Source organism: Cyclospora cayetanensis, unplaced genomic scaffold, assembly GCF_002999335.1.
Source record: "Cyclospora cayetanensis isolate NF1_C8 unplaced genomic scaffold, CcayRef3 CcayRef3_contig_246, whole genome shotgun sequence".
NCBI classification, from domain to species: Eukaryota; Apicomplexa; class Conoidasida; order Eucoccidiorida; family Eimeriidae; genus Cyclospora; species Cyclospora cayetanensis.
In genome coordinates, this window is record NW_020312199.1 from 1 (window position 1) to 15,647 (window position 15,647).

The 15,647-nt window shown below is 56.1% G+C and overlaps 3 protein-coding genes across 3 annotated transcripts; 2 read left to right on the forward strand and 1 right to left on the reverse strand.

The window, feature by feature from the left end:
* Positions 1–385: 385 nt before the first annotated feature.
* LOC34622264 lies at positions 386–4,247 on the forward strand (the record flags this gene model as incomplete). The annotated part of the gene is made up of 7 exons (XM_026338281.1): positions 386–426; positions 623–760; positions 852–946; positions 1,846–2,642; positions 3,152–3,247; positions 3,756–3,819; positions 3,896–4,247. Coding segments are annotated over 7 exons (1,583 nt in total), but the record flags the coding sequence as incomplete, so codon positions are not given.
* A 2,205-nt stretch (positions 4,248–6,452) lies between these two features.
* Positions 6,453–7,461, reverse strand: LOC113147502 (antifreeze protein Maxi-like; the record flags this gene model as incomplete). Its single annotated transcript, XM_026338276.1, has 4 exons — positions 7,458–7,461; positions 7,253–7,323; positions 6,790–6,868; positions 6,453–6,532 (listed from the first exon to the last, which is right to left on the reverse strand). Coding segments are annotated over exons 1-4 (234 nt in total), but the record flags the coding sequence as incomplete, so codon positions are not given.
* A 180-nt stretch (positions 7,462–7,641) lies between these two features.
* LOC113147503 lies at positions 7,642–15,169 on the forward strand (the record flags this gene model as incomplete). The annotated part of the gene is made up of 7 exons (XM_026338277.1): positions 7,642–8,236; positions 8,554–8,713; positions 9,037–9,295; positions 10,247–11,131; positions 11,375–13,423; positions 13,484–14,076; positions 15,064–15,169. Coding segments are annotated over 7 exons (4,647 nt in total), but the record flags the coding sequence as incomplete, so codon positions are not given.
* Between the last annotated feature and the right edge of the window lie 478 nt (positions 15,170–15,647).

Consider the following 15,647-nt stretch of genomic DNA (forward strand, 5'->3'; position numbering starts at 1 on the left):
TGTATGTGTATGTGTATGTGTATGTATATGTGTATGTGTGTGTATATGTATCTGTGTGTGTGTGTATGTGTGTATGTGTATGTGTATGTGTGTGTATGTGTATGTGTGTGTATGTGTATGTGTATGTGTGTGTATGTGTGTATGTGTATGTGTATGTGTATGTGTGTGTGTATGTGTATATGTGTATGTGTGCATGTGTATGTGTGCATGTGTATGTGTGTATGTCTGTATGTGTGTATGCGTGTATGTGTGCATGTCTGTATGTGTGTATGCGTGTATGTGTGCATGTATATCTCTGCATGTGTATGTCTGTATGTCTGTATGTGTATATGTGTATGTATATCTGCCTGTCTGCCTGTGTGCGCTGCGTATGCACGACTTTCAGATGATCAAAATCCTGCGTTTTCGCCCTTTTATTATCCCGCGGTAGGCGTTTTGTTGTTAGTGGGGGGCTGCTGCATGCAGGGGTTGAGGCATGCGCCGTGCATGCATGCATAGGATGCGAAGGGAGAGTCCTCTAGTCATGTGCATTGGCGAACTGGTACGCTTGTTTCAAGGTGTTGTTTCATGACAGAAACAGTGCATGCAGTGCATGCCAGTGTTGCGTGATACGTGGATTCAGGTTCCCCCTTGTCCATTTGACATTGCGAAATGCCGCTCCGTGTTGAAATGCCTGGAGGCTCAACAGCTAGCAGCCCTTGCTTCTGCCATCGACAATCTTTCCTTCTGGACGCCGACGTCTATGCATATCCTTTACCAGGTATGTACTCCCCACTGCCGATTTCTTCCGCTGTACAGCCTTCTACCGCATTGTTTCACGTCGTGGTGCTTGCGCTGCGGTGTATCTGCAGGTGTGGCATCTGCTTCAAGGGCAGCTTCATGAAATAAGGGCTGCACAAATCCTTGCACTGGCAATGGCCTTCAGAGATTGGCATTTCAGAGACTGGTGAGGCTTTTGCTGTCATATACTGAGCACAGGAATGCTGGATTTGTGTACCCCCAGATACGCCAGGATTCGGGGTATACAGCTATATGTATATGTGTATATATGTTTATATCGCTGTCCGTTGACCTATGGATGTATATCTCTGTATCGCTCTCTGTCTATTATGGATGTATGTCTCTGTATTGCTGTCTGTCTATTTATGAATGTATATCTCTGTATCGCTGTCTGTCTATTTATGGATGTATATCTCTGTATTGCTGTCTGTCTATTATGGATGTATATCTCTGAATCGCTGTCTGTCTATTTATGGATGTACATCTCTGTATCGCTGTCTGTCTATTTATGAATGTATATCTCTGTATCGCTCTCTGTCTATTTATGGATGTATATCTCTGTATTGCTGTCTGTCTATTATGGATGTATATCTCTGAATCGCTGTCTGTCTATTTATGGATGTACATCTCTGTATCGCTGTCTGTCTATTTATGGATGTATATCTCTGTATCGCTGTGTGTCTATTTATGAATGTATATCTCTGTATCGCTGTCTGTCTATTTATGGATGTATATCTCTGTATGTATATGCTTTTATAGATGTATCTACAGATATATATATATATATATAGTTGGATGTATGTAGGTCACTATATGTATGTATATATACATATATACTTATCTCCATGTATGTATATCTATATATCGATATGTACTACGTACATATATATATAAATATGTACATGTCAACAGAAAATATATACGTCTGTAAAAGTATGTCCATATATTTATATATATATATATGTATATCTACCTATGCAGAAAGACGAATGCATTTTCTGACACCTTAGCCGAAAATCGACTTGTGCGAATTCGAGGGTGTTGAGGGTTTGTTTTCTGTTTTAGGGAGTTGTCGCTGGACATGCTGGCTCCGAGTGCAGCCGATGTTGCGAGTGCATGGGATTCTCTTCCTGCAAGCGGGCTACTGTCGACTCCTTCGCAACAGGTTCCATCGGGTGGGGTGTCTAAGGCAGAAAAGACTGCAGACCTTTCGCAGGCATCTTCTTCAGCGTGTTCGCTGGAGGATGTGGACATGGCAGCAGCAGCAGCAGCAGTCATAGGACCGCGCCTTGCGCTTTTGTTTGAGTGGAAGGAGTCACTTGTTTCCGACTGCGTTGAGGGCCTGGGCAGACACCTGAGTTACGCAGCCGAGACGTGGCATTGTCTGAGACGTGTCAAAGCCTTTACGGCTGCAGTGACGTCGGGTGTCTTTCTCCCGCATCTGGATCTCATGCAGCAGCAGCAGGAAGAGCAACGTTTCTCCAGCTTTCAGCAACAGCAGCAGGAGCAACAGCAGCAGGAGCGGCGGCAGCCTCCCTTGTTTTTTTTACGGCTTCCTCCAGTCAAGGGGGAGAGGGGGTCTCTGCCGTTGCTTGAGGTTCCTACGCACAGCCGTCGGCACCTTTCGGAAGATGCTTTCGAGAAGTTTTCCGAGGGCGCATCAAAAGGAAGGAGTCCAGCAGCAGACGCGCGTAGGGTGTCAGCGTGTGCTGCTGAGATCTTTAGCGTCTGTGCTGGAGCCGATTGGACGGCCCTTGCAGTCTTGTGCGAAGAAACGCGAGGAACTGCTGAGGCTTTGAAGAGGATCTCCGAGGCACAGAAGCAACAAGCCGGCGGGATAAGGGAAGCTCAAAATCGCTATGGTAAGACGACGCAGGTGCTCCTTGCCACTTTTCTCTCTCTGCTTCTGCAGATCCACTTACTCATGAATGACAGCTCGTGGCGGTCGAACGACAGCGGGTTCTGTCTGGCAGGCGTGGAAGGGGAGGGGGGAGGAAGGAGGAAGGAACGGGGAAGAGTGGAGCATTTGAAGAGTCGAGGGATGCGATTATATATATATGTATATTATCTGTTTTGGACAGCTTTCTCGAGCGGTGTTGTGTTACATACAGTGTGCCACCTCCCTGGCAGGCCGTAGTTGTTTCTGCTCCAAGGCGTATGCCGCAGCTAGCTCGCCACATTCGTTTCGGCTAAAGCAGCTCTTTTGTGTTCTGTCTTTTTTCTAAATGCGAGACGCTCTCGAGGGTGCTGCCCCTCGCATCTGCTGAAACGTGACACACTCTCTGGACATGTGCGGTAATGGTGAGGCGTGCCCCTGCTCTGCTGACATGGATTTTTTTTTCTATTTATACAGGCTCAATCGAGGGAGAAGGGGAAGAGGCTTCAGTCCCTGAACAAAGGATTGGAGGAGATGCTACGCCCCCACCTGTCTCCCCAGTGCCGCCTCCTTTGCTCTTCAACGCGCAGGGTGAGCGTCTGCTGCCTCTTTCTACGAGCAGCAATAGCGGCAACAATAGCAGTAGCAATAGCGGCAACAATAGCAGTAGCAATAGCGGCAACAATAGCAGCAACAATAGCAGCAACAGTAGCAGCACTCGTGTCTCGGGAGCAACGGGAGCCGCAGCAGCCCCCTTGTTACCGACACTTGGGGCGGCTGGCGGAAGCGCACAGGAGACAGTAACCTTGCGAAGTGTTAAAAAGCGAGTTGCCTTTGCTCTTGGCCATCAAGGGCAAGGAGCTGTTGTGATGAGTGAGGCATCCAAGGGGCCTCTGCTGCTCGTGGATTGCGTCGTGGGACCATTTAGGGTGGATGTGCTGCTGCTTCCGCGGCAGTTTGTTAGGGAAGAAACGGAACCTTAGCTGTATAACCCGCCATGCGTTTTGGACGTCTCCGTCGAGCGTCTGGCGGGGTCGTTAAGAACCACCAAGGCCTCTGCTTTGGGGCTTTATTTTGGTGTCTGTCTCTCCCTGGAGAGGCGCACAAGGGAGGGGGGGAGCGGAGCCAGTAAACACGGAGATTAGCAGTAAAGGAAGCGGCAGGTTAGGACAGGGAGTGTATATATATATATGTATATATATATATATAAATCAGGAGGGAGAGGCAGAGCCGGTTTAGGGGAAGAGGAGAAGAACGGAAGGGTGTTGCGGAAACTGTGCAGGAGTGCCTAGGGGAAGCAACGGGGGAGGGAAGCTCACGGCACCACTGTGCACCTACAGAATGTATGGAAACATATAGAAAGAGGGTATCTAGGCATGTCCTTCGTAGAGGCTTGAGGTTCTGGATGCCGCAACGACGGCTTTTGTTTCTCTGGAGAGACAGAGTGTCCGTCTCGCACGCGCACCGAGGCCCAGTACTACCCGCCCCAAGGAACTGCGCAACGGGGGGCATTTTTCCGTTTCCAAGAAGCGAAAAATCGCAAATTGAAGCTTTTTTAGATGTGTTGGGCATGATTTGTCGCTTGCCCTGACAGCAGCATCCTACGAGATGGGTGTGCAACAAAAGTTTCGGTCGTACATGGGGGGCCGTTACCCCGCTTCTCCCGCCTAGACCCGTCGCCTTCATTGTGTTTTATCGGATTCAAGGACGCAAATGCAGAAGAATCCAGCAAATAATAGCTATTCTTTCGCAATTTCAAAGCCATGGTGACCGCAAATGCGCCTCTGAAGGCAGCAGTCATACCCGGATTTTCCGTCGGTGCTCTCTGGAGGGTGTCGTCTGTCTGCACGAGTGTCTCGGGCCTTGAGATCTCGCGGCGGGGGGCAGCAGCTGCTGGTGTTGATACACTTTTTTTGCTGCATAAGCGGCTGCAAATCCTCGTTTAACGCACATGCAATTGTAGTAACACCAAAAAATGCATATATATGCATGCATGTTTCGCAGGGGGAAGCGTATTTTGCCGCGATCTGCAGACCGCGGCGAGGGCTAACCGGCGCTGCCCGGCTTCTTCGCTTCTCAGGATTTCTCGCTGTTTTTCCGCGGCTGAGACTTTTAAAAACGCACTGAATCTCAGACTGCTTGCTTCTGTTTTTTTCGGCTTTTCCGCATGCGACGCAAAGTAAGTTCTGCCACCCCCGCCCTCCTAGAGAGAGAGCGAGAGCAAGCGAGCAAGAACCTGCTGCACACTGATGAATGCCGCAGCTGAAGCCGCGGGAAAGGCCGTCTCCGCAGCAGAGCACCCCTAGCAGCGGGGTCGAATGGAGCTTGAAGGGGAAGAGTACCACCACAGCCTCCCCAGTGCATATGAGGCCTCCTCCAGCCTCACACCCCCCGTCAGCAACAGGCTGCAACAGCGCCTCTCAGAAAGCTTGACCACGCAAATCCTCAGACGCCCTCCCTCCTCCAGCCTAGTGGAAGGGCATCCTCCAGCAGTGCACGCCGTGCACCCCTCTACGGCTGCGCTGCCTCTGGGGGAAGCGCAGTCGTCGATTTCGGATTTTGGTGATCCCATACAGCCTGGAAAAGAGGCTGCTTCTGACTTCGCTTCCATAGGCTCTCCAAACTCGCAGCCGCGATACCCCCTGCTGCTCCATAAGAAGCACCCAGAACCTGGAAGGAGCTCGCCGCAGTATACGCAGCTTCCTGAATACGCTTCGTCCCCCCTAGAAGCCGTTCTTCCAAGGCTGCCCTCTGCTGCACAGACCACACCCACAGAAGGCGGCACCGCCGACGCAGAGACAGCAGCCTTGCAGCTGCAGCCGCAGCGGCTGCCTCTAGGGAGCTCCTACTTCGGGAGTGACCCTAACGATTTCTTCTACAGCAGTCCTCAGGCGCCTCGACTCCCTGGACCAAGCGCTGCAGAGATATTGTCTTACGCGGCAGAAACACGCGAGGCGGCAACAGCGGCAAGAGCAGGCGCAGCAGCAGCAGCAGTAGAGCCGCCGGAAGTTTACTCCTTGGTAGAGGAGGTCGATGCAGAAACGCTTAGTTCAGACAGAGAGCCTCTGGAGATGTTTGCTGGGCACACCCCTGCACAGTTTCAAAGCCAAGGGCCTCAATTTTTTGTTCCTTGGCTGTCTAGTGCTGCTGCGCCAGAAGAGGAAGACGCCGCTGCTGCTGCCTTTGCATCCGGGGAAGCGGCTGAATACTCGGCCGCTCTCTCGGATGCTGGAGCTTCGGCGTCTCCGACGCAGGTGCAGCAAGCCCTCGAAGCGCTTGCAGGGGAGTCTAGCGGTCACTTACAGTATGCGCAAGCCACAGGAGACACTCAGCACCTTCTAGCCCATACCGCTATGTCGAGACTAGCACCCTTGCCGATTGAGTCTCGCATGCAGGCGCATCGGCAAGGCTTCCACCTCCGAGAGCCGCATCAAGGAACGCCTCCCGCTCAGCTGCCCCCCTTCGCGCTGCCATACGACACCAGGCTCCCGCAGCAGGAGGAGCTGCTGCAGCAGCAGCAGGAGCTGCAGCAGCAGCAGGAGGAGCTGCTGCAGCGCCTGCACGCGCAGCGGCTGCAGTACGAAGAGCAGCAGCGCAAGCTGTTGCTGCAGCAGCAGGAGCTGCAGCGGCAAACGCAAGAACGGCAGCACCAGCAAGTGCAGCAGCGGCTGTTACTGCAGCACGCGCAGCACGCGCAGCAACAGCAGCAGGCGCTAGCAAGGCAGCAGAGTCTGGGGGGGGGAACCCCTCTGCGCGCAGCTTCCACGCGCACAGCAGCCGCTGTAAGGGCGGCGGAGGCTTCTGAGGAAAGTGCTGCAGCTGCTGCTGCTGCTGCGGCGGCGGCTGCAGCGGCGCTAGAAGACGGCGAGCTCGCAGCTCAGCAGGCGCAGCACGATGCAGCGACAGCGCAGACGGCAGCTGCGGTCGCTGCAGAGGCTGCAGCAGAAATCGAGGCGACAGTTGCTGTGACGGCGGCAGAAGGCTCCCGCAGAGCAGCAGCCACTGCAGCCGCTCAGGTAGGTCCTGCCCTCCAAGCTCACGAGCAGGCAGCAGAAGCGGCTGCTGCAGACGCAGAAGCTGCTGCAGCAGTTGCCGAGCAAGCCGAAGCCTTAGCGCAGCAAGCGCTGGCGAACCTGCATGCCGTGACATCCCCTGCGAGGCAGACTCCACAGCCGCCTCAGCAGCAGCAGCCGCAGCAGCTTCGAAAGCATTCTATCGGCAGGCCCCCCCGTCGTTCCTCCCGTCCAAATCTCCTGGCGGGTACGCTGCTGCAGAATCAGCAGAATCAGCAGAATCAGCAGAATCAGCTCCAGCAGCAGCATCGCCCTCCACCGCATCCCCCGCAGCCGCCTTGGGCTGGAGGACAGAGTGTGCCGTTGCGGCAGGAGACACTGTCGCCGTTGCGCTCCGATCCTCTGCAGCAGCATCTCCGAGCTAGAGGCCAGCAGCTGTATGGACCCCTGCTCCAGCACTACGTGGCGCAAGGCGAGGCGCAAAAGAGAGAACTCTATCGGGAGCGAGCGCAGGAGCTGCAGGAGGAGATCCGACGCGTGAGGGAGGAAGAGCAACTGCGGCGGATACAGCTGGAGCTCATACGCCAGCAGCAGCACCAGCAGCAGCAGCAGCAGCACGCTTCCACGTCGCAGCTGCTCCAGCAGCAGCACTTGCTAGCGGAAGGAGAAGGCGAGCCCTATGCGTCGGAACCTGCGCCACCCCACCAGCACGTAGAGGAGCCGTCCTCGTTCACGCAGCAGCTGTACATACAGGCGGCCGCTGCGGGGGAGGAGGACGACTCTGCGACGCATCGCGAAAGAAAGCGGCAGCCCCCGCAGCCGCAAGGCGCCTTTCAGCAGCCTCCAAGGGGAGGCCGCTTAGCGTCTGGAGTTGCAGATAGCTTTTACCCGTCAGCAGACCCCCCCCTCAGGAGACAGCAAGCCTCTCAGCTGTCTCTTCTCAGCAGCAGCAGCGACTTCAAGGCGCCTGCGGCTGCTGCTGCCGCCGCTGCACTCGACAGCATCGCTGACCAGGTATGCGCCATTTCCCAACACATTGCTGAGCAGCAGGAGCAGAAGCAGCAGCAGGAGGCTCTGCAGCAGCAGTATGCCACTGCCATACAGGTGAGGCAGCAGCAACTGGAGAGACAGGAAGCACTCGTCTCGCAGCAGCGGGATCTATTGCAGCAGCAGCAAGAACGGCAGCACAAGCAGATGACGGGGGCTCTCGAGGCTGCAACCCGGCTGCAGCAGCAGCATCTGGAATTCCAGCACGCCAGCTTGATGCAGCAGCAGCAGCAGGCTAATGAGCAGCGAACCTACATACAGGAGCACACCCTTGCTGCACTCGCTGCTGCAGACTCGATTGTGGCAGCGGCCCGCGCCGCTGTCTCATCGCTTGACGCCGAAAGGCGCAGCTCTCCCAACAACAAATTGCATGTCGTGTTTGCTGCGCCTCCCCGTGATCCAGCCAGCCTCCTGAAGCTTCAGGCTTCCGCTGCTGCTGTGGACGCGGCTGCGAGCAAAACCAAGAAGAGACTCGGCGAGACAGAGACGGGGGGAGAGATTGCGTGGGCTCTGCAGGACGGTGAGGTTCACAAAGCACGCACCCAGCAAACGCCGCTAAATGTGCCCTTTAGCGTGTATATATGTATACATAGCTCTATAGGTATATACGGTTTTTTCGAAAAAGACTTGATCAACAGTTTGGCATGCTTCGCGCTCCCGCCCTTGATCCCAAAGGTCGTGCTCCTTCCATACAAGGGCCTTTTTCCGGGGTGAAACGCGACAGAAAAACAAACCCTGCCTACCCATGCGCGTAAGTCTGTCGACAAACACGCACTCTGGCAAGCCAGACAGCACGTCTTGCCCAACTTGTGCATGTGCTTCCTCCGCCACTTCCAGAGGAGCTGTGCGACTGCCGGAAGCCTATCGCCGATCCTCACGCCTCTCTGCGAATGCTGGAGTGGCGCTTAGTCCCCGAAAGCTTGGCTGCTGCCTTCTCGACTACTCCCAGAAAAAGACGACTGCGCTGCACCGCCAAGTGGCTAATGGCTGCTCTCTGGTAGGCCTCGTTTTGGCACATGCCACTGCACGAGCCGTGTGCCGCTCTGGTGTTGCCTGGCGGCTTTTTTTCGCATTTCTGCTCCCAGACTGATGGCTTTGCTACTATTTTGCGTGGCTAGCTGCATCAGTAGGCCACGGTGAAAAATAAGACACGTGTGTGTGTGTGTGTGTGTGTGTGTGTGTGTGTGCATGGTTGTGGGCTTTTTTCTGCATCTGCGTCCTTATGCTTGGGGGTTCCTATTGATCCTCCGTGGCTGTGCTGCTGCACGTGTTGGATGTGCGTCTCTGCTCTCTAACGTGTGTTGTTTGTTGCACGCGCAGGGTTGTTGCGCTGCTGGCTGCTGTTGGCTGGCTATTGTGGCACTTATGCTTCGGGGGCCCAGAGGCTTCGCACTGGAGCGTCCGCTGGATCGCCTTCAGCTGTTTCTGCCTTTGTGTGCTCGTGGTACCGTGGGGTGCTGGGGAAGTGGGGAGCTCGGTGTGTAGGTCAAAGGCTCAAAAAAGCGCTGCCTATGCGCCGCCTCTTGCCGCGTGGACTAAGGCCTGTAAGGCAACCCCACGGGAAGGGCGTGAGGCGACGGCAAATACACCTGAGGGGGGATAAACGGAGGGAGGGAGCTAGCTAGCCGACGCAGAGAGGCAATCACAGAGGGGCTAAAAGCAATGGAACGCGTTGCACAGAAGAGGCGCACAAAGCCCGACGTTTCCTCTTTGTGCCTGGGATTGCTAGAAAACTCTGCTTTCTACGCTTTCCTACCCCCTTCTCCACCCCCTTTATGCTCATTCCCCGCTTCGCATTGAGCATCCTTCTTCCGTGTTGTCTCTGCTGCTACATCCTCCTGTTGTTCTGTCCCCCCGAAGCGTCCAAGAGCGCAGTTGGCGGAAGTGCTGCTGTTGGGGGGGGAGAGAGAAAAGGGGGGAAAGGGGCAGGGCGTTTTTAGTGATGTCGGCAATGTGGCGACGCCATGCAGTTCCTGGGGAGCGAGGTACCCCAGTAATCATGTGCAGTGCTCTCAGCATGCGTGCGCAGACGTCGCTTTGTCTCCGTGCGGCTGCAGTGCACCCCGGATTATCCCTCTTCATTGGCTGCTTCGCAGCATGGGGGTTGTGTCAGCTCCTCTTCGTGACAAAGTATAAAGGCCTCCTCTCCCCGGGAGAAGAGACGGCGGCGAGATGGGTCGCCTTCCTTCTGCAACTTGCAAGCATCTTTGCTGCAGAGGTTACACACATGCCCTAGCTCCTAGATCCCGTGATAGTAGGGCCTAAAGCGTGGACCCGAAGCTGAGAGAGAGCCATATTCCACGAGCCGTGTCTATCCTGCCAAAGCTAATCCCAGCATAAGGGAACGAAAGCTTAGCCTTTAAACTAAGGGTCGGATTTTCTTTAATAAGTCCTTTCGTTTCCCAAATATTACAGCCCCCAAGGTGCACAGACACACTCGCCGTCCTCGAAATCGCGAAGGCTCTTTGCGTGCTGCGTTTCAGACCTCAGCTTGTGTCAATCACCGCCTTGCATTTGACGTGTGCATCAGGCGACACTGCGTAATATAGTGATTGGATGGCTGCGCCTTCGACTGGCCGCCTCGCGCTCCTCTCAGATAGCGTCAGCCTGTCTTCGAATTTGTGCTTTTCGGAGGCTCAATGTGCTGTCTGGAGGGGGCACCGCCTTGTTTGTAAACTCCCGCAGGGGAGTGCCACCATCAACGCAGAGACGCCTCAAGAGTTACAAGGAGGAAATGAACGAACTCAAGAAGCTCAAGCCGGAAGCCCCTCTTTTCCCGCCACCCCCTTTTGCCGCCTTCACGTTTGACTATGCCCCTGGGCTGCTGGGGGATGACGTCAACGCATCTGCAAACGCCAGAGGTGCAGCAAGCGCCTGTAAAGACAGTGCGGCGCCAGCGATGCAGCAGAGCTACCCAAGTGTGCAGCCGCACGTGCACATTCCGCTTTCGGCGGGAGAAAACAACTGGGGCCCTCTTCCTCTGCCAGGTGTGGCGTCGCCCCTTGCAATGCTGCCACCCTCGCCAAACGGGCTGCTGCAGCAAGGCAGCAGCACTCCCCCGAATCAGCAGCAGCAGCAGCCTGTGGTGATGCAGCCCATGCCGGTGGAAGACACAGTCAATGGGGGCGGCAAAGGAGGGCCTTTGGCTGGACAGTGGAGCTACCTGGGTTCGACGTCGAGCAGTCTGCTCAACAAGCTCCTGCAGCACTGGCGGCAGGAGCAGCAGGCCCTTACAGAAAAACTGAAAAACAACAGAACTGCATTCATAATGCCCACAGTTCCGCACTCCCTCGAAGCTAGACAGCAACAAGAGCAACCGCCGCTGCAATACACCGCAACCTCAAAGGCTCTAAGCGATGTTGCCCATCCTTTGCAGTCCTCAGCTCCTGCGTGGCAGCATGAGGGAATTCATAACGCCCTCAAACAATCCTGCCCTTCTTCCTCTTCTCCCATGGAGCGCACCGATAGCAGCAGCGATAGCAGCAGCTGTGGCAGCAGCTGTGGCAGCAGCTGTGGCAGCAGCTGTGGCAGCAGCTGTGGCAGCAGCTGTGGCAGCTATGGCAGCAAGAGCCTCTCCAACAAACGGAACGGGTGGAAAGCGTCATGCAGCTGCTGCGGTGAGCCGATCTCCGGAGAAAGCGTCCTTATGAACTACGAGGCACCACTTCGTGGACTCTCCGAGCAGCGAAAAAAGGACCAAAACAGCCTAAGCCTTCCCCCAGCCCCCCAGTGCCGGTGGCATTTCCGCCAAAGTATCAGCAGTGTCTCCGACAGCAGCAGCAGCTGCTGCTGTCTGAGCTGTCTCCACGAAGGCACAGGTAAGGCCGCGTGGGCAGCGTGCCGCGGCGTGGGAAGCCCCACATGTCGTCGGAAGGGAAGCAGAAGTTTCTCCAGCTTTTCCCTGCCTTTGAAGCCCCCTCGAGCAGAATCAAGCCCACATTCAGCAGCAGAATACGCTTCCACAGTGTCTCTAGAAAAGCATGAGGGGAGCTTCCGCAACGCTCACGGGCTAGACACACGTGGAAGCCTGCAGGCGTCAAGTACCAGCTGCAGCAGCGGCAGCAGTCCCTGTAGTTGCCATGCAGCGCACTACGCGCCTTCAGGTAATCTTGTTAGGACTGCGAGGGCAGAGCCGCTCAAGAGAACGCGCTACCACAAGCCTCCCCACAGTCCCTCAGAGCGCGTAAGGGAAGGCGACAGAAGCCGTTACAGCTGCTGTAACGGCATGGTTGGAAACGCTGTTAGCTTTCCACCGAGGCACCCGCGGAGCCGCGCCGTTGTTCGCATGCAAGCAGTCAGCGCCCTAAGGATGCACAAAGGCTCTTGTGGGGGAACCAGCAGACAGCAGGATACGGCGCTTGCTTCCCACGACTGCTCTGGTAGCTGCAGACGATTCGTCGCTGCTCCAGAGTATACGCGGGAGGCTCCTGGAGGCGCCTGGAAGTCTGCTGCTCCCCTTGGCACCGTCACCATCTCTTCAGCTGCAGCGACACCGACCAGTCTAGAGGACTCAGCGACTTTGAGCTCAGCGCTGCTCAGCTACAGCAACGGGGGGGGGAGCGCAGTACCCGCAAGTCTAGAGATCGCCGAAGTATCGGCAGCGGGAGCCTTGCAGATGTTGCAGTTCCTTGTGGTGGCAAAAGCCCAAGTGGTCGTGCGGGGAGAGGCTCAGCAACTGCATTCGCCGTCGGATGTTTTGCTGCACGGTGCGCAGCTCTTTCAAGAGCTGCTGAACTTCCACTGGTTCTTCCACCAGTCGAAGGAAACACAATGGGACCTGCCCGTACAGCAGCACAGTTTTTTGAAGAAACCAGAGCAGGCCTCTGTGCTGCTGACTCCCGCAGCGTCTACGAACGGCATTCTGAGCAGAGACGCCGCCGTCTCCCAGCAGCCTTTCGCCAGTCCGCATTCCAGAAGCTCCCAAGGGGGGGGAGCGGGGGAGAGAACTGCTCCTGGAGTCTGGAGTCGGGGTGGCTCGCCAAGGAGAGCGGCGGGGGGGGGCCCCCTCAGTGCCTCCCTGGGGGAAAGCCGCCGTACTCTCACCGTCTCAGGAGGCCCTCCTCAGGATGAACTCACGAGCTGGAGCGCCCAAGAATTGGGGGAGTGGTTGCGCTCAGACACGCGACACTATAGAAGCAACAGCAGCCGAAGCGACACTGGACGCTACCCGCAGATGCAGTCGGAAGCTCTCAGCAGCTGGCATTCTCAGCACAGAGAGCCTGAGCGGCTCCCTGCATGGCCTGCAGATAGCGCTGGACCAGAGCTGACGCCTCCTACACCGCAGTTTTCTGCAGCCTCACCGGCTCCGCGACTATCTGACGTCAACACGGGGATGTTTACAGAGGCTTTCGCAAGCCACGACGGAGCGCACAGACAAGAACGGACAGCCTGGCGGAGTCTCGATCCCCCGACAAGCTCGTACGGGGAACTTACGCAAACAATGCAGCAGCAGCAGCAGCAGCAGCAGCACTACCACCATCTGCAACAGCCGCCCCCGCAACGCGATCTGCAGCCACTCGCAAGCTCCCAGGAGACATCAGGCACGTCTTCTACCCAAGCGTTCCAAACAACCGAAGCATCCATGGGATCTCAGCTACAGGGAATAGCGGAAGGCCAGCTACTGCTTCAGGAGTTGCAGCAGCAACAGGAGCACCTGCGAATGCAGCAGGCACGGCTTCAGCAGCAGCAACAACAACAGCAACAGCAGGCACGTCTTCAGCAGCAGCAGCAACAACAGCAACAGCACGCACGTCTTCAGCAGCAGCAGCAACAACAGCAGCAGCTGCACGGCCTCTCCTCCACAGGAGGAGCCTGGACCAACAGCGGAGTTTCTGTGGCTCCCAGCAGCGATCGCACGGGGAGCTCAAATTATTTCGCTCTGCCAACAGCAGCCGCCCTCTTTCGCACAGCCGGCGAAGACACAGCAAGGGCCTCTATGTCACCTGGTCCCCCCGTGCTGCCGTCTGCCACCTCGTCTTCAGCGCCTCCCATGAGCGCTGCAGCAACCTACAACGCAGTGCACCCCGTTTGGTTTCGCAGCAGCAGCAGAGACGCAACTCCCAATCGGACTGCCAGCAGCAGCACGACCTCCTCTCGCCTCTTCACGTTCAACCCGGAAAAGCTTGAGAGCGCTGGCCTTGCTGTCGCGGATTCGGGGAGGGCTCATGAGAGTCTCCTCCCGACTTCCTTTCCAAGATGGTCCACTGCATCTGAGCCGGCGTTTTCTAGAGCCTCAGAGCAGGTGGCCTCTGAGGCTCTCTTGCGCAGCAGCAGCAGCACCTCGGCAACTGCGCTGGAGAGACACGTGGGAGAAGTCTATGGCGCGACTTCTAGCGACATGAATATGGCGGAGAGCTTGCCGCAGCACCAGCAGCAGCGGCTGCAAAGGGTGGCGCCAGACGTGCAACAAAGCATCAGCAGCAGCCTCTTTGCTGATGCGCGGAGTCACTTCGCTGCAGTCTCGAGAGTTCCCCGCAGCAGGAGGCGCAGGTGTCGCGGCAGCTGCACCGTCAGGAGCAGCAGCTCCTGCAACTGGGGCTGCCATGCGACTGCTGCATGCAGATGCAACATTGAAAGCTCGACGCCTGAAGACGGGGAGCACAACGATCTCGAAAATCCTGCTGCTGAAGGCACCACAGCCCTTCTTCCACCAGCGACACCCGGTGCATCCGGCGTGCTCGATGCGCAGCAGCAGAAACAGCACTCTTGTGCAAAACACTTTGTCGCAGAAGTGTATCACCAGGTGTGCCCACTGGATGCACGAGGCGGCCCGTACAGCTGCTGTTTTGACCCCCCATAGTTTTGCTGCTTTTTGCTGCTGCTTCCACGCGTCCTTACTGCTGCAGCCGCGTCTGCTGCTCTGGCTTCCTCTGCCTCGATCCCTTGGTTGGTGGGTTGCAAGCTTGCACGCGTCGTCATTCATCCTTTTAAAACCTCTTGCCACCCTTCCTCTGCTGTGCAGCGTTCAGGGCCCTTGAGACGCTTTACTGTCGAACCCCCCTCCTGGCGAGGTGCCATGACATCCCACAGTTCTGCAGTCGGTGCTCCAACGGCGGCAGACTCACAGCGCGAGCGTTCTTTTCCACGGCGAGCTGCACTTAAACTCGATCACCTGCTGTACTTCCTGCGCCATGACGATGCCACCCTTTTTTTCAGCTCCTTCGAGAGAGCCAGTAGGTTGGCGAGGGCTGCACACCTTGCCCCTTCTCAGAATGCGACTTGCATTGGCATAAACCGCTCACGGGGGCTTCTCGCACAAAGTTCTTTCCGCTAACACTTAACACGCACACTGCGTACAGTCTAAGAGGCCTTTCTCCACCTTGAATGACACATTTCCAGTCCTCATAGGCCCCTTTCTCCGAAGGACAGATGCCTTTGCTGCGCCATCAGTGCATGCGCTGCTTTTGGACTCTCCTTTTTGTCCTCTCCTTCTATTATGACTCAACTACCCTAGTCGCTCCAAAGGCGAGCTGCTCCTCTCCAGATTCAACCTCCTGTCCACTTGCACTGAAAGCACTACACGCACCGGACCCGATATGAGTAATAAGCGAGCCAGCTGGAATTTGGCTGTCTGCCTAAGCAGCTCGCTAAATGTCTTTTGCCACTGTCTCACAGACCCCGAGTACATAACCCGAGGCGAGTTTGTCTTGGGCCTGATGGATGCCTACCGAGATCAGCTGAAGCTGCGCCACGCAGCAAAGGCACGTGTAATAAACCATTCGGGCAAATATTGCAGTGAAGAGGAGACGCGCAGTCAGCTCCTTCCGGAAGCTCAAGGCGAACCCTTGAGCTGACCACAGGGCACTCTGTATTGCGCAGTTCCCACGACAAGCTTGGAGTTTTACGTCCAGGGAGGCTTAGATGCAAACACTCATGTATGCGCAGGCAGTGCATTCAAAGGCTTGATCTGAGGAAGCCTTCAATTACGTGTG